The 22,519-nt window shown below is 51.1% G+C and overlaps 1 protein-coding gene across 4 annotated transcripts; it reads right to left on the reverse strand.

Moving 5' to 3' along the window:
• Nucleotides 1–11,138: 11,138 nt before the first annotated feature.
• LOC119110235 (endonuclease G, mitochondrial) lies at nt 11,139–22,507 on the reverse strand. Of its 4 annotated transcripts, none has more exons than XM_037234006.1 (8): nt 22,456–22,507; nt 21,996–22,128; nt 19,907–20,127; nt 15,465–15,658; nt 14,233–14,356; nt 13,594–13,706; nt 12,938–13,118; nt 11,139–12,007 (listed from the first exon to the last, which is right to left on the reverse strand). In XM_037234006.1, exons 3-8 carry the CDS (start codon nt 20,123–20,125, stop codon nt 11,903–11,905), a joined length of 936 nt encoding a protein of 311 aa, XP_037089901.1. In that variant the 5' UTR covers nt 20,126–20,127; nt 21,996–22,128; nt 22,456–22,507; the 3' UTR covers nt 11,139–11,902. The 4 variants fall into 4 exon arrangements, with proteins under 4 accessions (XP_037089901.1, XP_037089876.1, XP_037089894.1 ...); XM_037233981.1 differs by having other exon boundaries at nt 22,439–22,504; XM_037233999.1 differs by having other exon boundaries at nt 22,429–22,490.
• Between the last annotated feature and the right edge of the window lie 12 nt (nt 22,508–22,519).

The following is a 22,519-nucleotide window of genomic DNA, read 5'->3' on the forward strand; positions in this document are numbered from 1 at the left end:
GTGTATCATTGAAAATCTGCTGCTGCTTATTTCGGCATCATGCGCTCGGTCCAGCGGACTTCTACCATCTACCTCGCAAACCTCAGGAACGGTTCGCTAAGTCTACCCTCATCTGCTGAGGAACAGAACAGCTGTATTACAGCACCCTCTCCGTTTCACATTATGGGTAATGCGGTTTTCAAGAGAAATGTTCTGAAAACGTGCATACAATGAAGGCACCTGATGGTCGCTTTCTGTTCCAATGCTCCATATCATAGTCCAGTACAGCGGTCCTTAACAACCTAAAACTACCGTTCAACAGCTGCATAACATTCTTCACCACATTCTATTCGACGCATCAATGGCCTCAGCAATGCTTAATAAACATTGCTCATACACAGATATGTCCGAAAAAGGAACAACTTTATTTGCTTCTGAGTGAGGCACTGCAACGCGCTCATGACCGAGGCACCTGCCGATGAACGTGCTATGCGAGCCATCGACCCCTCGAAACGGCACACAGGTCAACAGTCAGCAAGAAAAGATCCCTCGGTTACACAGGATTGTGCCGGTCCAAATAACTACAGGGTAAGGGGGAAAACGTGACGTCTGAATCAAATACACTTCTTTTCATGTTTACCGCGGCACCAAGTCCGCTGAATTCAGAATGTCGAATAACATCAGACAAAAATCATACACATATTTGTCAGTTTCCAAAACACTTGTTCTAGGTTTAAGGCCATGTAGTGTGCAACTAATTCAACACACAAATGGTTAAAATCGAGCTAACACTAATCGAGCTAATCGAGCTCATGGGATTTGCGACCTTCTCACATCCACCAAATTAAACGCCCTTCTATAGAAGAATAAAAATGTGGAACTGTATCAAATGCCAGCTGATTTGACAAAAGTGTGTCAATTCATAATTCAAAGACATAAGACAGAAAATGGTTTTGTTTTTTTTTGTTCTCTGGACGCCTGCATTCAAGCACGACTACATGTCAGCTGGCTTTCCTTTGTTTTATAGTCTTTTCACGCATTATAAGATAGAACGAATCAACAAAAACAGAACTTAACTGCACACCTGCATCTAACGACAAATTCACCATATCGCACGATTGACCAGTCAAGGGCGGCGTCTTAAACTATTCACAGAATATGTACAAGATGTTGCAAGCTCAGCTCTCAAAATGTCACCCTTCCATTTCCAAAGATCCAAAAGCTACCTGCAAAACTTAGCGACTCGAAGCCATTATGTCCGGCTGGGGTTCAGGCGAACTGCGTTGCTACCGGATGTGCTCCGTACATAGGCCTGCGTCACGTGGCGCCACAGCAGTTCCGCCCTTCACCGCTCATCGGAACAAAACGTGACTCTACGCACGACACAAACCCATGAAAACGCGAATTAAGCCGCTGCGCTCAGCCGGCGCGACGCCTTCTGGACGGAATTCCCTAGAGCTGGAGCGGCGTTTGCGGCAGGCGGTCTGTCCTCGAGCCGGCGCGGCATCCGCCTTGGGTTACCGGCGTCGACTAAACGGCGGCATAATGTGGGAGCGCCGTACGCCGAGCCGACACCAAGCGTCGGGCTGCCCCGGCGGATGGAGCCGGCGCCGGGCGTCGGGCTGGCCCGGCGGCGGCCGGAGCCGGCGCGCTGCGTCCGGCTCCCCCGCGGCGCGCCCGGCCGGACCGGGCTGGCCAGAGGGCCGGCTCCGGCCGCGGACAGCAGCATCGATCGTCCGCCGGCTCATCTGGCAGCCGATGAGGAGATGCGGCCGCGATGGCGCGTCCCGCGCTCACGACTCGACGCGCCATGCATGCATGCAATGTATGGTATGCAGCGTCGTGCCGGCTGGGGGCGTCAAACTGCGTCGCCGGGTCGCCTCTCGTGAGCAGCTTTCGGGCGCCGTTTGATGGCACAGAAACTTTCAGGATGCGCGCCGGAGTTGAGTGACGTTTATAATCAGTCCGTGCTAGATGGAACGAGGGACTCGAGCAGGATATCCCGACGGGCACAAGAATGGACCGAGATCAGCGTGCGACAAGGCTAGTGATACGGTTGGGCCTGAAGGTCAGTGCGGGGGAAGAGTGGTCTGAACCTGCTCGGAGCGGCGGGAAATATCGTGAGTTCAGCGGGGCCGTGTCAGTATTAGCTGAAAGATAGTTGAAGGGTCTGAAAGCGAGCGTGATGGGATAACGTCTTGTTGCATGTTCGGTGCTGACATTGTTAGAGACGAATAATAGGCAGATGTGGAACAACAGTAAAGATAAGCACCTATTTATAGGATGGCGTCTTGTTACAGAAAATATAAGGAAGCTCTATTTCAAGAAGACTGGTTACAGGCCGTGCATGCGTAAAATCGACATTATTCGCAAGCAGAGCCACACGAGCAGCGTCGTCCAAGCCGAGGAAAAGTTTCACGGGCGAGTCCGGGGTGGGAGCTAGGCCACATCATCTGGAGCTCTTCAGTCTGTTTCAGGGCCGCCCGCGATGTCTGAAAATGCCGCCGCCTACTGGATGTCGAAAGGCATCCTTGGACTTAAACTCGCCACGGAGGACTGAAATGGCGCGTCAGACCTAAAATGTGGCCATCGGACATGAAATGGCGTTGCTTGGCATGCGAGGCGTTGTTTATGTACGAGAAGGTGACCTATACTGGAGTGGCGACCCCCCCCCCCAAAAAACCCTGAAAAGCCGCCTCTCAGGTCTGGAAATCTTCACCCCAGGCCGAAAGCCCCCCCCCCCAAACGTGACATAGCGCCTCCATCCCCAGACTGTAAACTAGCCAATATGTCCTTCCGCCATGAAAGGCCACTTTGGACCAATTCATAAGTATATCAGGCTAGAAGTCCCAGTCCTGAAAACACATCCCTCGGTCCCAGCATGGCTCTTCTGGGGTCTTTAACACAGCGTTCATACGCTAAACGTGTTCCGATACCTGGAAGGGTGCCCCAGACCAGCAACGTTATTGAACAGAGATCTTTTTCAGCGGTCTGCCAGCCTCTCAAATTGCCCTAAATGCATAGTCCAGGTCAGTACTTACCGATAGGCAGGCATATAGGTAGGCAAGGTACGGCTTGTGCGGCCGTAAGTTCCTCAATTACGTAGGTGCGGATGGGACGGGAAACTCCATTGGGCTGGTGGGACGGGAACGCCGTCTTTTGGGGTTTCAACATACATAATTTGTGATGCAGGGCGCCCATCTTGAAACGTTTCCGCATCTTTTTCGATCGCATCGCATCGCACGCCCTCTCTCGATGATCGTAAAATCCTGGATCAGGCCCACATTAAACGGACACCTAGTCCAAAACACTTCGAACGCTTGAACGAATGAAACAAGAGATTAAAGCACGCACAACTTGCTCTGTCTGTGTCTCCCGCTTCTCATAACTTCAAAGCGCTACTAATGGTTTCTCGACCACTTTGCGAAATGGTATTTGGTATTGGTGTAATCAGGAGTGCAACCAGGATTCTTTTAGAGAAGAAAGGGGAGGCAGTGTGATCACAAAACCCTTGCTTTTTGCTTTCCGTCAGAAGCCAGCTGTGAGAAATATTTCTAAAAAATGAGTGTCTAAGGGCGCGGGTGCCTCCTCCCCTTGGCGTCGCTCTTGAGTGCAATAACCACCGTAAATGCAACTACTGGTTCAAAGACTCCACATTGAAATCGCCATCAAGCTTGCCTTCAGCGGCAAGATTCCAACACCAAGTGAGAGAGATGGAGCCATCAAATGGAGATTTCCCTGTTGAGTGGTGAGGACCCTGCCGGTGGTTTGTGCTCTGGCGTAGGACTCCGAGCATTGCATGGTTTAAACAGATTAAATGTTCGTTTATTCGCACTGGATTCTGCACAAGGTACATCCATAAAGGATCTGCATCTGGATGGTGTTGCCTTTCTTATGCGGGCTTTCAATTCGTATTTGGGAACACGAGCAGTGGCGTAGCACAGCAAGTGAAGCAGAACAGTGAGCAGCGGCGTAGAGGAGCAAGTGGAGCAGAACAGCGATCAGTGGTGTAGCGGAGCAAGAAGAGCAGAACAGTGAGCAGTGGCGTAGAGGAGCAAGAAGAGCAGAACAGTGAGCAGTGGCGTAGAGAAGCAAGTGGAGTAGAACAGTGATCAGTGGTGTAGCGGAGCAAGAAGAGCAGAGCAGTGAGCAGTGGTGTAGAGGAGCAACAAGAGCAGAACAGTGAGCAGTGGCGTGGAGGAGCAAGTGGAGCAGAACAGCGAGCAGTGGCGTAGAGAAGCAAGTGGAGTAGAACAGTGATCAGTGGTGTAGCGGAGCAAGAAGAGCAGAGCAGTGAGCAGTGGTGTAGAGGAGCAACAAGAGCAGAACAGTGAGCAGTGGTGTAGAGGAGCAACAAGAGCAGAACAGTGAGCAGTGGCGTGGAGGAGCAAGTGGAGCAGAACAGTGAGCAGTGGTGTAGCGGAGCAAGAAGAGCAGAACAGTGAGCAGTGTTGTGCGCACTACCCGTGGCTCGCGTGGCATGGCGAGCTTGGCTCCTAATCTAGAGTCATTGAGGTACTAATCTCGGGGTGGACGCGCATTTGAATCAGCTGGCAACTGGCCAGAGGGTCAGCCTGTTCTGGGAGAGCCGTGCGGGCACTGCACAACATGTAAAAATATGACAGGCAAGAAGACCGCAGACAATAGTACCCGTGAACTAGACTGGCATGTTTCAAGCGATGGGCTCCGGACAAGCAACAGACTCTGCGTAGCCATTGATGGTAACGCAGCATTTTGCATGCGAAATGCTCGAGACAGATTTTATCTAACAAAACCTGGGAGCGAATTAGTAGGCGAGTAGGCACTTCTAGGCAGGAAAGGAGCAGGGATCCGAAAGGTTTGGGCAGTGGGACAAAATGGTGCGCTTTGATAAAACTGAGCTAGTTTCTACTGCTACGGCTCTTCCATATACAAGAGCCGCCCTGTACTCGCAGCTTGATCACAGCACTGATCGCTGTGTCTGCGCACAGTGCCCTGGAATATACGGGAGTGCGAATGTAGCAGCGGCAGACAAGCCAACTCGAAAATACAGCTGCCTTTGGCATTTCTTCGTTAACATGCGCCGGGGGACAGCTTGAACGCCCTTCGCTTGGGTGGGAGGTTTATTTTGCACCCCTACCCTTCCTGAGATCTCAAAAATGAAAGAGCTAGAAACGTCAAATTCACAGGTGAGCTTGTCTGTATGTGGGCTCACTTGTGTCAAACTTTGCGGTTCTTAGGTTATGGCCTTTGGGTGAAATAAGGTCAAACAAAGTTAAGCCCCAGATTGGTGCAGTGTCCCCAGACCTCTTCTTGCATCCGCCCTGAACCTAGATGCCCGGTCTAAGCAAAAGAACGCTGGCGTTTTTAAGGCCAGTGACTTTTTCACCTTAAGGGGGCCATATTAACAGAAATCCTAGGAGATTGTTTTGGTTTTTGCCTTTGACCAAACGTCAAGAATAGCGCTATGCGTATGTTTGTAATACAAAACGTTAACCTGGGTCATTTTAAATCAGCGACCTAGTCTGCCCTTCAAAAGCCCATAAAATAGATTTGTTGCGTTCCATATTATCAATGAATATGAAATTAGCACCGGAAGCTATCCCATACAGCAAGCCTTAGAGTAAAAAAGCAGGTTGGTTCAGACCTCAATCTAACCTTCATAACTACCCCAACTTATCCTAGGTCCTTGGAGTTTTATGTGATTCTTAAGGCAATTATTTTACCGCCTGAGAAGCTATTTCAGAGATGTTAGGTTCCTCGCTGACAGAAATAGCTTGACCTTGACCTGGCATAGGTCAGTAAACTTACAAAGTACGATTACACATCTATATCAAGAGATCCGTTATTCAACTCCTTTCAGCCATGACAAGTTTGGCATGGCAACGCTGCGCCGTTCAGAAATTATTTAGGAAAAACCCACTGGGAGGAGGGGGGGGGGGAATTGATCCGCAACCGAGAGCGTGTTTAACACTGCCCGTACCACCACCTTGGCCACGCTGCCTATTAGTGTTCTGCGCTCGCGCCCTCCGAAGCCATGCCAGTTCATTATCAGGTCTACCTCACATCAACCGGGTAGCAAAGATGGCTGAACTGGAAGTTTAGTACTCTTACAATGTATCCATGGCAACAGTATCCATGCTCCACACTCGCTGCAGCATAACAGTGCTATTCATAATCTTGCAATATCTTGTATACATAATCTTGCCTAAAACCCTGCAAGTCCGTCCCTGATAACGTCTAGAAGGCGCTCTCCGCAAGGCACGTCTGGTGTACAATCCAACCAAAGAACCAAGCGTGCTCGGTTGCATGAAAGCGCCACCGACCTGGGATGTCAATGCGTATTGTTTTGCGAGTGATACATCACCCTTGTTTATCTGAGCCACATTGTCGGTTTTCACGCCCAATATTCGTTTTGTAGGAATATTGCGAACTTTGAGGAAACATTAGATATCACTCAAAGCCGTCTCTGGCTATAATTTGATGCTCATGACAGGCATGCTGCTCAATTCAGCGACTGGTGAAATGTACAAAGTGGAAATCAAATGACTATTTCCTTAAAACAAAGTGCGTTTAAATACCCTGAGAAATACACCAGTGTGTGTGTCTGGGGGGGGGGGGGGGAGGGGAGGGGAGAAGCTGTAAGTCGTCAGACCCTTGGATGAGCACCTTCTCCAATTGTTTATGCAAATCGGCCCCCCTGCCATCAATAAACAAATTTGAAAATTTACGACTTACGACTCCATGGCTCTCAGAGGGCGCTGTTATTTTTTATGTGTGTAAGGCCATGGGAAAAAGCCCAGCATACTTTCCTAAATCATTTAGTATTTCGGTTTTCGCCATCATTTTTCTCTCCACGCCAAAACATCGCTACAATGTGGAACAAAGTGTCAACCCGATTGAAAGTGAGTATCACCAAAGTGCCACTGTTATTTTAAATTATCACCTCGTGCTACAAGCGTTTTAGTCCATCACACTGCGGACGAGCCGAAATCTCAGGTGTGGCAACACATGGATTGCTCCTGGCTTCTTCCGGTTGCAAGCCACTTTTGGCATCATAATCCTGTCTTTTCGGGAAAGGTAAAACTGGGAATCTCTTTTAGATGCTTCATCCTCTGAATACATGCATAACGCATGGTGCAGAGACGCTGGGCAGGAAACCTTGTTCATCACTTTCAACTGAGGTTTAACATTATCCCTATGGTGATGTAGGAAACTAATTACCTGGAAAAGGGTTTGTCTCCCATCTTTCTGACTATTGAACTCCATTCGAATCAATGCAAACTCACTCCAGCGTCGCACATTTAAGAGAGGCCGGTCTCCACTGACAAGCATCCACACATACACACCATTCGTTTACGTACCTGCACTCTGCTTTTCGAAAAAGCGGGACAAATGTGTCCGGTTATTCGAGGAGTGTCGCATTGCTCTAATTGTTGCGTTCCATATCCGAATGCTGCGATGCACAGCACCTGGACGATGATTTCGCTGCATTTGCCTGAAGCCCGTTAGCTGGCAGCTGTCCCCACCTGATCAATATACAGGCGAATGCAAACACGTGGTGCACTCCGCCCGACCAGCGCCCCCTTCCAAACGACCTTCTCAAGTTCGGAGAGAGCGCATCCATTTTCCCGGCGCTCACCGCCCGGCGCAGTGATGCCATCGACATCCAGCTAAAACGCGGCAGCCGACATGCCGCGCCTCATTTGGCGACGAGCGGCTCGAAAAATCCGGCTCGTGGACATTCCCCGGCACCGGCCGCCGACTAACAGGCCGGTGGACATGAGTAGGCGGTCGACCTGCCGGTGTTCAATCTGACGGACGACAGCGCGAGCGTCACGGCCGCCGGACGGGTGCCGCGGCTGAGTCGTGACCCGGCCAAGATGGGGCGCTCGTGGCGCGCGCCCGCTGAGATGAACACGGCTGATAGTGACCGTCGCACGCGCCATCAGGGGTGGCGCCGGGGGGTCGGTTTTCCCGCCGCCGAGCCGGGCTCGGCCAGGACGCCCGGAAGACGTCTTTGGAGGCACCGCGCCACACTTAGATAGGGACTTCAGAGGTGCAGCGCCACACTTGGAGCGCGAGATCAGAGGTGCCGCGCCACAATGGAAGTGCGAGAACAAAGATGCCGCGCTACACTTGGAGCGCGAGGTCAGAGGTGACGAGCTATACTTGGAGCGCTAGATCAGAGGTATCACGCCACAGTTGGAGCGCGACTTCAGAGGTGCTGCACCACCCTCGTAGCGCGAGATCAGGGGTGACAGGGCACACTAGAAGGGCGGCTTCAGAGGTGTCACGCCACATTGGGAGGGCGGCTTCACAGGTGTCACGCCACGCTGGAAGGGCGGCTTCACAGGTGTCACGCCACGCTGGAAGGGCGGCTTCACGGGTGTCACGCCACGCTGGAAAGGCGGCTTCACAGGTATCACGCCACGTTGGAAAGGCGGCTTCACAGGTGTCACGCCACACTGGAAGGGCGGCTTCACAGGTGTCACGCCACACTGGAAGAGTGACTTCACAGGTGTCACGCCACACCGGAAGGGTGACTTCAGAGGTGCCGCGCCACACTGGAAGGGTGACTTCGGAGGTGTCACGCCACAATCAAGGGATTTCGGAGGCTACAAGCTGCTGCAGTTGAAACAGCACACAGTTTTACATGCACTCGTATCTCGTGGCCGCCGATGGTGTACACATTTTAGCACAGAAGCGACATCATCAGGCCAGAGCTCGTTTCTCAAAGCTTGTTGTCTTAAGTCGAACAGCGCGGTGTGCAGGAGTTTAATTTATGTTTGGTAGGCAGACACAGGCAGATCTGGATCAAACGCAGATATGTCAGATCTTGAGCTCGCCCATAGGCGTAGGACCGTTTCAAAGTGTGGGAGCCAGGCAACTTTTAGGGGGAGGCAGGTCCGGCGACCGGGCAGGGCGGGGGGAAGGAGAAGTGTTTCACTGGTGCACAATATGACCTGTTCAACTCATCTGAACCATTCCGAAAATATGGCTAACCAGCTTCTCAAAGTGATTCGTCCACTTCAACGTGTTTTTTCCCTGGAGGGCGAAATTCCAGGAGTGGTTAGACGTTTTGCGTAGTTAGGGAAGCATCTGCCATTACAGTTTAGATGTCAAAATGCGAACTGGGCGCAGGATGGTTCGAACCTCGAATTCAAATCATGTCCCATAGTGCGCCAGAGCTTTCAGGCGCCGGGATTTCGTCGACTACTTTTCAAGAGATAGCTTTGGCGGGGTATTTCAGGTAGAAACAAACCTGAAAGCTTCAAATGCTACCTGTCAAAAACAACATGACAAAGGCCTTAAAACCCGGGTTTCACCTGTAAGAAAGAACTCCCAAAAGGAAGGCCCTTCTGTCGGATATTCCTGGCATGATCTCTTCTCCCGTCCGCCGTCGGCGACCCCCGCCCAGCACCGGCTATCCTCCGCACGTCTGCCTGCGGACTGACCGTGAGACCGCCTTGCGCTGCATGCTTATGATTGATGTGTAAAGCATATGGGACACCTGCGTATTTCCGAATTATCTTCCCTTACATTGCACCTTCCTACAACGTAGCCGACTTGAGCTGCTTTTGCATGTAGGACGAAAGTACACACTTTTCTGATAGAAGTTGCGGATTTACACCCGTCGTAGGCATTTAGTGTAGCCCGGCATTTGAGGAATTTCCGTTTAGCCTCCGTGCAAAATTACATTATTACGCTGACGGAACTTTCCGTAGTTATTTCGAATGCCTGTCAGGCTGCGGATACCTTCTGTTATTACAATTACCTCATTTCTTTGACAAATACACACACACACACGCACACGCACACGCACACGCACACGCACACGCACGCACGCACACGCACACACACACACACACACACACACACACACACACACACACACACACACACACACACACACACACACACACACACACACACACTATATATATATATATATATATATATACATATATATATATATATATATATATATATATATACAATTTTTAGGCGTTCCATAAAGCGCCCCAGATACAAACTGACAAACTGTGCTGACAAACCGTGCCAACGCTTTGCATTGCGAGTTCGCGTTTGACGTTCAGTCACATGAACAATACTGCTCAGCGACCTTTCGCCTCTGCGGACAGAACTTATTGCACTAACTCCTCAGACGCCGACCGTGTGGTTTTCAGCCGTTCCAGGCTTGTGATATGGTGGTCGATCATCAGGTAAACATGACTCACATAGCCATATGCATGCCGGTTCTCGCAACTGTGTCCTAGTTGTTTAGACCCCCCCCCCCCCCCCCCCCTCCCACACTGCACCTGGGGCTGGGCTCCTGAGACAACTGATTGCTTAACCTGGCAGATGCCAGTTGGCGGGAGTCGAAAGGGTCTCAAAGATACGGCGGCGCGACAATGTCAATTCATTTGATGACACGTAACAAAACGTACCCGACGGTTGCAGCCCAAATTTTCTGATGACATCGACAAACTGGTCGTCTCAACTTCGCCGTTTGTCACAATCTACTTGATGCTGACAGAATGATGAATCATAACAGCTAGACAAGCCCACTCCATGCTCTGTGTGGCGGTCATGGTGCATGGTGCTGCACTGTCTTGCCCCTGCCCGGCGAGCGCACCTGATAAACCCATGTGCCTGAAACGGGAATCGTTCGGGAGGGCCTCCCACAAACTGAACGTTTCTGATCGGCGCTGTCAGCAGCAGTGGTCACCGTCGCAACGTCGACAATGCCGGCGCCCTGCCGCACGTTTGAAACGGTTGAGTGTCACATGACTGATGCTTGAGGAGCTAGTGTGGTGCACTTTATCTGCTAAGCCAATGCTGGGTTAATTCTGGATTCATATTCGGTTTACTCAGAGCGTCAAGTGCGATTTGAGCCAGGTAGCTAGTGTGCTAGGTAAATTGGCAAGCATGTGTAAGGTAGCATAGAACTGAGCTAGCACAAATTAAATCTAAGTGTGTGTGTGCGCGCGTGTGGAGAGAGAGGGGGGGGGGGGGATCAATACTGCTGCCCCGTCCCTGAAAAGTGGGGAGGCACGGACCCTTAGCTTCCTGTTCCCACGCCCGTGATCTTGCCCATGCAGACGGGGGACATACACACGTCATTCAAAATACGCATTTCCAGATGCCGCAGCGACGGCATCCTACACTGCGGCGTTGTCGGACCTGGTTAGGCTGGGGTGGCTCTCCCACAAGGAGGGCAAACACGCTGCCGCTCCTGGGTAAATGCCGCTGTATTGAAATCTGAAACGCACTACATAACCGCCTCTGTGAAACAATTCAAAATTCCAATGTCGCGTCGCAATTGGGATATGAGCAACAAGTTGGTCTGAACACAGCTATCAGTACAGATCACCTCTCATTAAAAATTCGTGTTTAACAGATTTGATTGTGGAACAACAATGCGACTGATGGTCACAACAATGCCGTAATTCATAACAGTCGTCTGCAAACCACAACAGTAAAAAACCTTTCATGGCACGGGGGTCTGTGGTGGGACCCCGGGCATGCCTGCAAACTCGAAAACACCAGCCACGCAAGACCCATCCGATGCCATCGATCGTCCTCCAACATAAATCACTCAGGGACTAGGGTGTTCCAAAGCACACTAAAACAAACCGGGCGTCTGCATATCACCTGTGCTGACCCGCTCAACACTGTGACGGCCGTCACGACTACCAGGGTCGGCGCCCGCGTGGGCGGCTGGTAGAACTTACACCGTTAACATCACACGCCTCCCTGCCGGATGTCCGAAAGACTGGGTCACTTCCCCATCCCTGCCAGGAACACTCCACCACGCTGGCGGCCGGTCAAGGTGAGCCACACCCAGCAGCCTACAGCCGACGGCCCGCCACAGCCGGAGGACCGGCCGCAGGGCACGCCCCGACAGCCGGGAGGGCCGCAGGGTCGCGCGCCGCCCTCCTCACAGCCAGGTGGTCTTGCGGCCGTTGACCCGCATCAGCCGGCTCCTGTCCATCCGGTCAAAAAAGAGCAGGCCGGCCGCCCGCTCGATCACGTCCGGCGGCACCTGGTACAGGTCAGCCAAGGTCACCAGAGGTCACTACCGCCGAGGTCACCCGAGATCACAGGTCAGCAGGGGGTCAGTGTGGGTCAGGTGAGGACACCAGAGCCAAAGGAGGCCGGTCAAAGGAGACAACCTTGGCTGACCTCAGGGTCACCGGAGGTCAGCCGAGGTTGAAGGTCAGTGGAGGTCACACTGCACAGGTGGATGACTGAAGAACGGAGCTCCGGAATCAAATATAAATTAAAATGTCGGAGTGGAGCCCGAGCAAACCAAAGCAAGATACCATGGGATAGAAAGCAGACAGCTCCTGAAAGCACATCAGTCATTTTTCCAGAATGCTCTTCAGTCAAATGTCACTTTTTCTTCACTTGCCAACCACACGGGATTATGAATTTGCAACACAGTGTGCCTTCTGCGATCCACTATTAAAATAATTCCCAAACACTCCGCGAATGGGGTGCTCGCTCACACCCTCCAAAACCGTCCAAAAACGCGGCCAAATAATGTGGCAACTTTCGGCCCGCGCCGACTGTCGAAGCCAGAGTACGAACAGCTACGTACATTGGTCCGGCATGACCGTGCCACGCTCCACCACGTAGCATCAATTCGGCAATTTTTGTGAGCAAATAGTGAATATGAAAAGGCACATATGAGAGTAGAAACGCATTCCGCTGTGTCACTCTCCAAACCGATAACAAATATGGGACAGTGCTCGGTGTCAGCGTTTATCCCCGGGTGCCATCGGAGGTGGTAACAGGCCTAGTGTTCCTGGGTGTTCCTGCGTCCATGGATAGTGTTCCTGGATACTGCGCTCAGGCAAACCTGGGCCTGCATTGCCGCAAATACCAACAAGGATAAGCAAACTGTGACACAAAAGGTCCGCAGGGTCGCCCGGCGCCGTCGCGGAGAGGCGGGCCGGCCGGGACCACGCACCAGGTAGTTGGTGATGGGCGCCTCGTTGGGGATGACCTGGTTGGGCATCACGTACGCCTCCAGCTCCAGCGCGCCGGCCACCGTCTCGCCCACGACGATCTTGTAGAAGTGGGTCGGCACGGACACCTGGTTCTTGCCGATGACCTCGTAGCTGACCCGGAGCCGGCCGTCGGCCTCGCGCCTGCCGGCGGGACTGGACGTCACCCCAGGCCCCCGCGGCGCCTCTCGGCTGCAGACGGCCGGCACGCGTGATGCTCCGTTGTGACGTAAAATACAACGAGGTTGGCTCGGTTTTAATTGGTTATTATGTTGAAAAATAACTGAGGGGGGTCGTTCTCAACTAACAATACCCTCCCCCCCCCCAAACACGTACCCAAAACAGGAGCACGAGGCCTTCCTAGCTTATATCGAGCGTCACCGACCTCGCCAGTAAGAATACTGCAAAATCAAACCTACCTACAGTCCCTTTTAAGTTAGCAAATAAATCATTTGATCCCATTCCATGGGGATACCCGACATATCGCACCCTTTACCTTCCTATGCTCCGCAATCCGACGCAGCGGCAGCAGTCCCCATCCCCAAACTGGTGCCAGGGCTGCCGCAGTAGGCGACAGTCCCGCTGCCCACACACGCTGGTCAGACCACCACCGACGTACCTGGGCAGGTACAGCGGGCCCGTGCAGACGTACACGTTCGGGTACACCTTGCACAGTTTGCGCACGTGCATCTCCAGGTCATTCCACTTGTCGCGGTTGAAGCCCACGCCGACCTGGGGTCACAGCGCGGGCGCTGAGCTCGGGCTGGCGATGGCGAGCGGTCACGAAGCACTGCCTTGTCTTCACCGCAGTAGCTCCAAACCGCACGAGAAAAAGCAAAAGTGCACGGGCCGCTGGCGTGCCGGGCGGACAGCGGCCACCAGAGGGCAGGCCCGGACGGGTCGAGCGCCGAGCGGCGGGACGGGCCGCGCGCGGGCACGTGGCCGCACCGGTTCAGGTCAGACCGGTGACGCGCGGGCTGTAACAGCCTCTGCTCGATTGGCGCGCCGCATGTCACCGCGCTGTCTGGCGTCTGCAACGCCCGTAGCGCTGCACTAGTACCCCATGCGCTCCTGCACAAGTGCAACCCGGCGTCACCAAGGCAACGCGCGTTCACGCGTGTTCGCGCGTTCGCATAAGAAACCCACGCTGAGCGTGAGACCACTTAACATCATCGCCACAGTCGATATCACGACCACACCCTTTGTTTATTGTCATCCTCATCACCAGCGCAGGTGACGGGCGGCTGCCGCTGCTGACCTGCGGTGCCATGTTGGAGAGCAGGAACGTCTCCTGCTGCTCCTGTTGGCTGCGCCGGTGGTTGGCGGCCGCCGCCATGTGACCTCTGTCGTACCCGCTCCCCTTGTAGTCACTGTTGTCCGCCCTGCGCACACGGGTCACCAGGGTCACCGCATCCATCACACCGTCCATCGCACCGTCGCAGCACCGTGCAGCAGCACGACACCAGATGCACTGAGCCACAAAAAAAGGTTCGGTGCAGACCCCAAGTGTGTAGGTTGTGCCTGCAGTGCATATTAATGTAGGTTGCTGACGGTAAGCCAACTTCCATTGTGTAGAGTCTTATGACTGATTTCCTCCTTAGCTCAAACATATTAATAATACTAATCGGGAGTTTGCGTCTCACCGCCTGGTGGAGTCATCTCGGGACACCCTCCAGCTTTGTCAGGTCGCAGCAAAACAGTCGGATAAGACCATTGCTCCCCCACTCAGTGACATCGCGTTGCATACATCGCATGCATTTGTATTCGCGTCCCAGACATCACATGCTAATCCGTCTGCAGCTCCGAGCAATCGAGCGAAGGTGGACACGGAGTTCCGTGCAATATTGTTCGGCTCGCGCGCTACGGTACCACCGCTGCCATGTCAAACGAAGGGCTCGAACGAAGAAAAGAGACCAGAGAAACGCATCATTCGAACCACCTCTGAACTAGCGTGTCTTGAATGACTGACCTACATGCGTTCTCTAGTTGCATCCCAGTTACAGCCCGCAGTAAGGCCACAGCGCCCTGTGCCTAATAACGCGTAAGAAGTGTGGTCAGCGGGAATTCAAACTTTAACAGGATGAAAGTAGCCAGCGGTACGCCGGCAACTTCCGAAAGCATCGATCGTCGTACTGACAAGAGCTGTCGGCTGGCGCGTTGGCTGTGACATCAGGGACGCAACCGCAAGGACGGATGACGGTTGTCCTCCGAGCTGATGTTCGGGTAGACGGCGCCCGCGCCCTGGACCCAATCTCCGCAGCCAATCCCGTCACACCAGCATCACTGGTGAGCCAGAGCCGCAGCGCAGATCGACACTTCGTAGTGCACATCACTACGACTACCTACTACATGACTACGTGACTATCGCTACGTGAGGATCTCTGCACGGGCCGAGTCCTGGACCGACCTACCGGCGGCTGTTGCCTCCCTTCCAGCCCGAGGCTCGTGGCCCGGTCCCGCGCCGCGACCGGCCGACGCTGCGGCGCTCACCTGAAGTACGGATGGACGGAGGTGTCGGCGACGAACTCGCAGCCGGCGCGGTCCACCTCGTCGTTGCGGCGAACACTCTCGGCCGTGAGGTGCTCGAACACCCACATCGGCACGCGCGCGCGACGGTCGTACGACAGCACGTAGTCGCTCTGGGAGCGGACGTTGTCCAGGCCCGGGAAGCCAAAGCGCATGATCTGCCGGGCAGGCCGCGGGCCGCTCAGAGTCAGCATTCAGCAGTCAGCAGTCAGCAGTCAGCAGTCAGCAGTCAGGGGCCGGCGCCGGACTGAGTTCCCGCCGCAGGGCTTCCAACCAGGCATGCGTGAGTGTTGGTGAGCAGTTGTGTGCACTGGCAAATTAGGGGATTCACACATTTGCGCCGCCGCGGCTGACGAGTCGTCTCCCTTGAACTTCCCGTCTTGTCTTGAACTGGTCTGATGAAATTCATGAACTGGTCTGACTGTGTGACAACCAGTGTTCGTCTCACGATCCAGTATCACACATGCCACACAACAGTGGTCATGCTCATCGTGTGCACTTATCTTGTCGTAAGAGAAAGCCAACCGTAAAACTTTTGGGTCAACCGGTTACCCTCCCTCCACGGTCAGGTCTGGTCCAAGGCTCCGCCCTTCTGGTGATGTTGATTGTGCTTATTGTCCGCATGATGAACCACACTGTGCCTCAGTGTTGCATTAGTCGCCGCGTGAAAACCGCATAAATGCCATCGTTTCACCGAGGTCAGCTGACAAAAATGAGCGGTGTCCGTTTATGATCGTTGCCGTGCGAAAAGTGAGGCAAAAGCCGGTTAGCATCTGCTCGACATCCACAAAATGTGCTGAATAGCCCGGTCCCCATAGGTCTCCGCGGAAAAAAATATGGTTCATACATTTACTCGTGACCGGCCCAAAGGAGAACGTACGGTTTTTGTTTGTACCCCGTCATGCAGCAAAAACTGAGCAAACAAGGTCAGCATTTGCTCATCGCCCTTACGCGAAACCCGTTAGTCCCAGTTTTATGTAAGCCTCCACACGTCAATTGCGCACAAACTGATAGCCCTGACGTCCGCGCGCGCGCAAGAAACCGAGGATACCCAATCTCTAGCCTGGCAACCGATGGGTTATCGGATGACTACTGATCGGTCGGACCGACAGACCGGCGATACCGGGGCGGAGAAAACCGTTTGTCAGGTGCACGCCCACACCCCAACCGACGACCACGTGACTGGTGGCGGAGTTAGATGGCCTCAGGTAGCGCTGCCTGCATAAAGAAACCGTCGAAAACAATGCGAAACCAGCCCAGCCGCTTATTCGCCACCGAGGTCTTCCATGTGACCTCGACCTTAGACGGTTTATGAACAAGAAATAGGTCTTGCTCACGTGTCTGATACCCATAATTGCGGCTAAACCTCTCCACCTTGCGTTTTGATAGAACAGAAATAAAAACAAATAGACCAATCACAGATAATGACATGATATGACACAAATGACGGACTAAAAGAACGAAATATACACAAAGACCAAGGTCTCAGCTCTCACAGCACGCCACCTTGGCTTTTGGCCCGGTACGCCGCGCGTACCACCGGATACCTTGTTATGTAGTGAAGGATACATTCTTATATCTTATGTTTGATCAGGGCGCAATGATTTCACATCATAAGAGACGTTTCTAACTGTAATGCGTTGTGGGAGCGGTCAGATATCCCAAGGAAACACTTTTGGACTTTGACCTGGACCTACGACCTTAACGCATCCTTCAACTAAAATTTGCTGTGTGGTCTGAGACCGCACACCACGGCGCTTTCGATTGCAATTTAAACTTTTGAATCTGGGCCGCCGTTCTTGATAAGCGAGAGGGAGGCAAATCTGCCCTCTTCGGTCACTGGTGCGCAGCTGAGGAGCCTAGTCCACGCCGGGATATTTTGTATCGCACTATAGCATATTTTGTACCACACGCAAAAAAACATACTACGCAACTACTCCCATCATTATGCTGCCAGATTTCGGCCGGGTGCCAAAACCGACGCAGCTTAACATAACGGCCAGTAAATGGTCACATGACAACAAATATTTCACACTCAAGCACGCTGAAACGACTCAAAAAAAGCTGGCTTCCTCATTATCACTGAAACGCAATGAAGTGAAAAACTCAAGACAACTTACACTTTTTATAATTTTCCCTTACATGTCCACCACAATGTATATGACGTCATTTGATCACGTGCTCTTTGCCCAGCCGCACCCATTCAACCAAAACAAATCCAGTCTGCGCACGGCTCGACATTGATCAGCCCGTGATACGCGCAGAATGTGGCGGGTGGGGCGTCGCCGCAAGTGAGGGCGAATTTTGTCTAAATGCTGGCGAAGTAGGCAATACGTGCGTCTCTTCACATCCCTGGTCTTCCTTCTTATAAATTTGGACGAACCATACCATCAAGATGGCAGAGAAACCTTCCAAGGCCCCTTCCAACGCTAGTGCGAAGCCCACGCCCATGAGGCTTTTTGCAACTTGGGAAGTGGAGCGGACATCACCTATCTGCATTGCAAGACAATGCACACTGAAACTTGCTCGCCTGAATGTTGTGCGACCATTCAGCTCTGATCTGGGGTCGCTCCTGATTGCTGTCAAGATGCAGAGCGCTAAAAGAACTCTGCGCTCAAATGAGATCCCACTGCAGCCCACAGGACTCCTGGACACTGAGCTGGATCTGACTTTCTCAATGCAGTACCCTCACTATTTGAAAGGAGAGGGTAACAAGCTTCAGATCATGCTCCAAAGACGGAAGCGCTACAAGAACCGTACCATTCTGGGTTTCAAAACTCTGGCTGTGGGTGTGATAAATATGTCACAAATTTTGCAAAGATCTGTTGATAAGGACCTGAGGCTGTACTCTGACCCCAAAGAGCGTCAAAACCTGGCCGCAATTCTGACCATGGAGTCACTGGTCAGCCAGCCTGTGGAGCAGGATGACATGCATATGCCAAAGAACATGGACACACCATATCGGTATGACTCTGAAGAAGAAGAGGAGTACAGCACCAATGATGAGGGCTCTGACTCTGAGCCTGTACTGGATTCCAGAGGAAAGCCCCCATCCATCAAGCACATTGGGTCAAACATGAGACAGAGGAACTTGAAGGAAAAGTTCATGACCATCTGGAAAAGATTCAAGGTCTCAGAGGACCTTCAGGGACTGGATCAGGACCAGGACATTGATCCAAAGTTGGCCAATGAAGTTGGAGAGCTGGATGACTTCCTGAATGAGCTTGAGTATGTGTCTGACTCTGGACCAGAAATGGATACAGTGAGCATCACCTCCATACCAAAGCCATCTCTGCGCCCATTCTTCTCATCATCGCAGAACCTTCTGAATGATAATACTCTTGCCAACAAGGTTCCTCCGCACACTTAGTGTGAGCTTGGGAAAAAAAACATGTAAAGAACTGGCAGTTACAAGTAGGAGTGCTTCCAGAATAAGCTGCATTCATGATGCAGGTCATCCACCTAAGGTGTTGAAGAGTATTTGTTTGCATTTGTAATGGTAGTTGCATGTAAAATGTGAAGTAAAGACAGCAGATGGTGGAAAGGCATTCTACCAAAGTATGTGTAGCTAGGTCACATGGCAGAAATGACTGTAGAATAGCTTGTAACACTGGTAAGTCATGTAGCATGAACAGCAAGCTGTGTTCAATGTACCAGTAGCTTAAAAGTGGAGCTTTATGTGATGTATGGAACAGAAATACTTAATATTGAAATACATGCTAAAAAGATGCATGGGTGTTTACTTTGATTGGGAGCAAAGCTGGTGCATGAGTTCATGATCTCAACAAGCACAACAACCAGGTTTTGCAGCATATTAAAGGGAGACTTCAATTAGGACAATTGACTTCTAAGCTTATGCAGTGCCAATTATCTAAAATGAAACATTTAACAGTCCACCAACACTCCACATAGCATGTTTGAAGCTCCTTTTCAAAAAGTCTTGATCCAAAAAAAAGGATGAGTCTGAATTTGTCTAGCCTGAAACAACTTGAAAAACGGACTCCGAGAAAGCCTTACAATTGTGACATGTGTCTTGTTCTTGGTACTATCTTTATGTGTCAAGTCTTGTGGTTACTAAACTTTTTTATAAAGCAAAACACTTTTGAATTACAATGCAGAAAGTGCTCTGATACCATACAAAATAATGACAAGTGATGACAGAAGTGGCATATACTACACTTCTGAATAAGAACTGGTTAATCTTCTTCCACATAAATTGCATTGCACCATATGACAACATCCTGACAGTAATCACAGGCACACTTGCCACCCAGGTCACTCAAAACCACCGAACATCCACACCACAGGACTCATCCTCCAGTTGTGCTATCTGGCCAGCCTGTGACCTTGCTCGGCGGCAGGCGCAGCCGACCCCATCCGAGCTCTACGCCGGCCAACCCACCCACCTGGGCCACGCGGCCGGCGTTCTTGGCCGGCTGCTGGTCGGCGCGCACGTCGGGGGCCTGCGCGTCGCTCGGTATGGGCAGCGCGGCCGACACGGTGCCGAACAGCGGGTGGCCGGGAGGCGCGCGGCGCACCGGCTCGGCCCGGCCCGCCAGCCAGCCGGCCAGCCAGCCGCCCAGCCCAGCAGACACGCCCAGCGTCAGCCGGCCCAGCGACATCATGTCTGCAACGGCGCGCCGTCAGACACCGCATGCAGCGCGCAGGCGCCACTCGACGCCGACGGCTGTCTAGTGGGTCTTGTCGATGGCTGGTGCCACTATTTTAATGAACTAGATGATGTCTAATGATAATTTCATTTTCCAGAAGAAAGGGAGATCATAAGTGGCAGCAGCAAGGCAGTCAGAGAGCAGTGAGCACCATAGATGGAGTGATGTCACCAAGCACACATTTTTTCAGTTGGTGGCAGACTCTAGCCTGTCTTGGGATTATGGACTAGGCAGTACACCAGATGATGTCCAAATATCTTCAATGATCAGCTGGTCATTTGCAGTAAAATATCACTGCTGTAAATGAAGACAGCCATTCAACCTTTGTGTCCCATGGTACCACATGGTGTCAATCAATGTGTCACATTAAGCTTTGAAGTAACTGTAGGGCAACTAATTAATGACCACTTTGGAATGCTAGTATTAAAAAGTGTAATGCACCAGGAAATGATGGTGATCATCAACATGATCATTTGCTTCACTTGTGAAACATCCAAACATTGCTTTATTCAGCATTTGGCAACCACTAACAGGATCAGTATATCAGCAAATTTTTTAGAGAAACCCCAGAATATGAATAAAATGCTGCAGCCAGTCATGTAGTTTCATGTGCAAAACACAGATTCATATGTTTTCCAGTGTTTTTAGCAACTGATGTCAGATCTTGATAACCAAAGCAACCAACCAATTTCCAAGTAAATGTAACTTGTGAATCAGCAGGTCACATCACGAAACTTCTGTTCACACCTTTGTACAGTGCCTTCAGAAGACCAGATCAGATCAGAACAGATCAAGCAGTTCTTCTAAAGCTCTATTCATAGCCAGTTGTATTTATACCTAAAGCAGCCTGGCTCCATTATCTTAGGTGTGCATACCTGCATGGTTATGACTGATAAGACTTGAAGAAATCTCAGGCTAAATCATGATAATGTACCTTATCCTGCTTACTCCACACCACTAAAAGCATTACATTTGTGCACTAGAATAACACAAGCTAACTATTTCCTAGCATTTTGGTGAATTTTAATGGCACACATTTTAATGGGTCAATTACAGATATATCTATTTCCAAGTGGTTTTTGGTATTTGGGCTTACTTTTACTCATATTTACCTTTAATCATATTTGTAAGAATATGACTCAAGGTAAATAATAAAGAATCATTAACAAGAAACACCATGTCATCTAAACATCATTATGACCAGACACATTGGTACATGAAGCTGGCATCAGAGAAAATCCATAGCCCATGACACCTCATGCATGGGTAACAACATACTGTATGAATGCATTCACTATAGCACTGCAAAGACCATGAAAAATTGAACAGTGAACCAAATTCTAAAAACATTCACTGGTGAAATGTTCTGAAGCTTTTTCAGATTAATGGCGACAAGATGGTAATGCACAACCAGTGCATGAAACACAACTAAATATGTATTTTGCTGGAAGTGGTCCTCAGACATTTTCATAAAGACATGTAAAAATGATGTCCTGTCATTGAAGCTTCAAGAAAACAGTTATGAATGTTACTCCTTATGCACATCTTCCATTTGCTGCCATCAAGCAGCCTGAAAAAATATGCTCACTGGAACACCTATGGAGGTTTCTTAATGTAACCCAACCTTCAGTGTATCACAACAGGGAACCAATAGGTAGCTAAATGTGAAGCCTGGTCACTACAGAATTCATAAATTAGAATGCAACTGTGGGCATGCCCATAAAGCTCGGTGAACACACTATTGGCAATAGCACAATTATGCACTTGGTGAGGCAAAAAGAGGTGAAAGGTATAGAATCTTGCTTAACCACTGGAAATTACTTACAAAATTAATGATGCCCTGTTGCCTTTTGAGATTGGACACCACCTTCCTTGCAGTCCTTCAGCACCCCGCCAGATGATGCTTTGGAATAGGCTTTGGTTCTTGCACAATGCCTGGAGCCCTCTATTGCTATGCACTGCAACACAACACAAGCAGCTCTCATATATATTGCATAAACACCTTCTTGCCCACACCGGACCGCATCGTTGCAATGATTGCACCACAATGAACGTTCAGAACAAATATAACCCGTACCGATTTACCTCTACGAGATAAATAAGGCACACTTGTACGTCATTTATGGCGCAAAGGTGACAAAACATGCATGCAACTCAATACGTATAAATGGCCTCGCTTCAACAACATGGGGACCAGCGGGCGTTGTATCGCGTAGATGACATGACCCACGTGACAATCCGCAACCAGTCATCCGCACCCCGAGCAACCTTTTGATGCAACGTACGACTTGTAAGAGGTTGAACACAGCACACCACGGACCAACCACAGAAAAGTTGGCGCACAAATTT

Source organism: Pollicipes pollicipes, unplaced genomic scaffold (assembly GCF_011947565.3).
Source record: "Pollicipes pollicipes isolate AB1234 unplaced genomic scaffold, Ppol_2.1 Scaffold_2555;HRSCAF=2994_pilon_pilon_pilon, whole genome shotgun sequence".
NCBI classification, from domain to species: domain Eukaryota; kingdom Metazoa; phylum Arthropoda; class Thecostraca; order Pollicipedomorpha; family Pollicipedidae; genus Pollicipes; species Pollicipes pollicipes.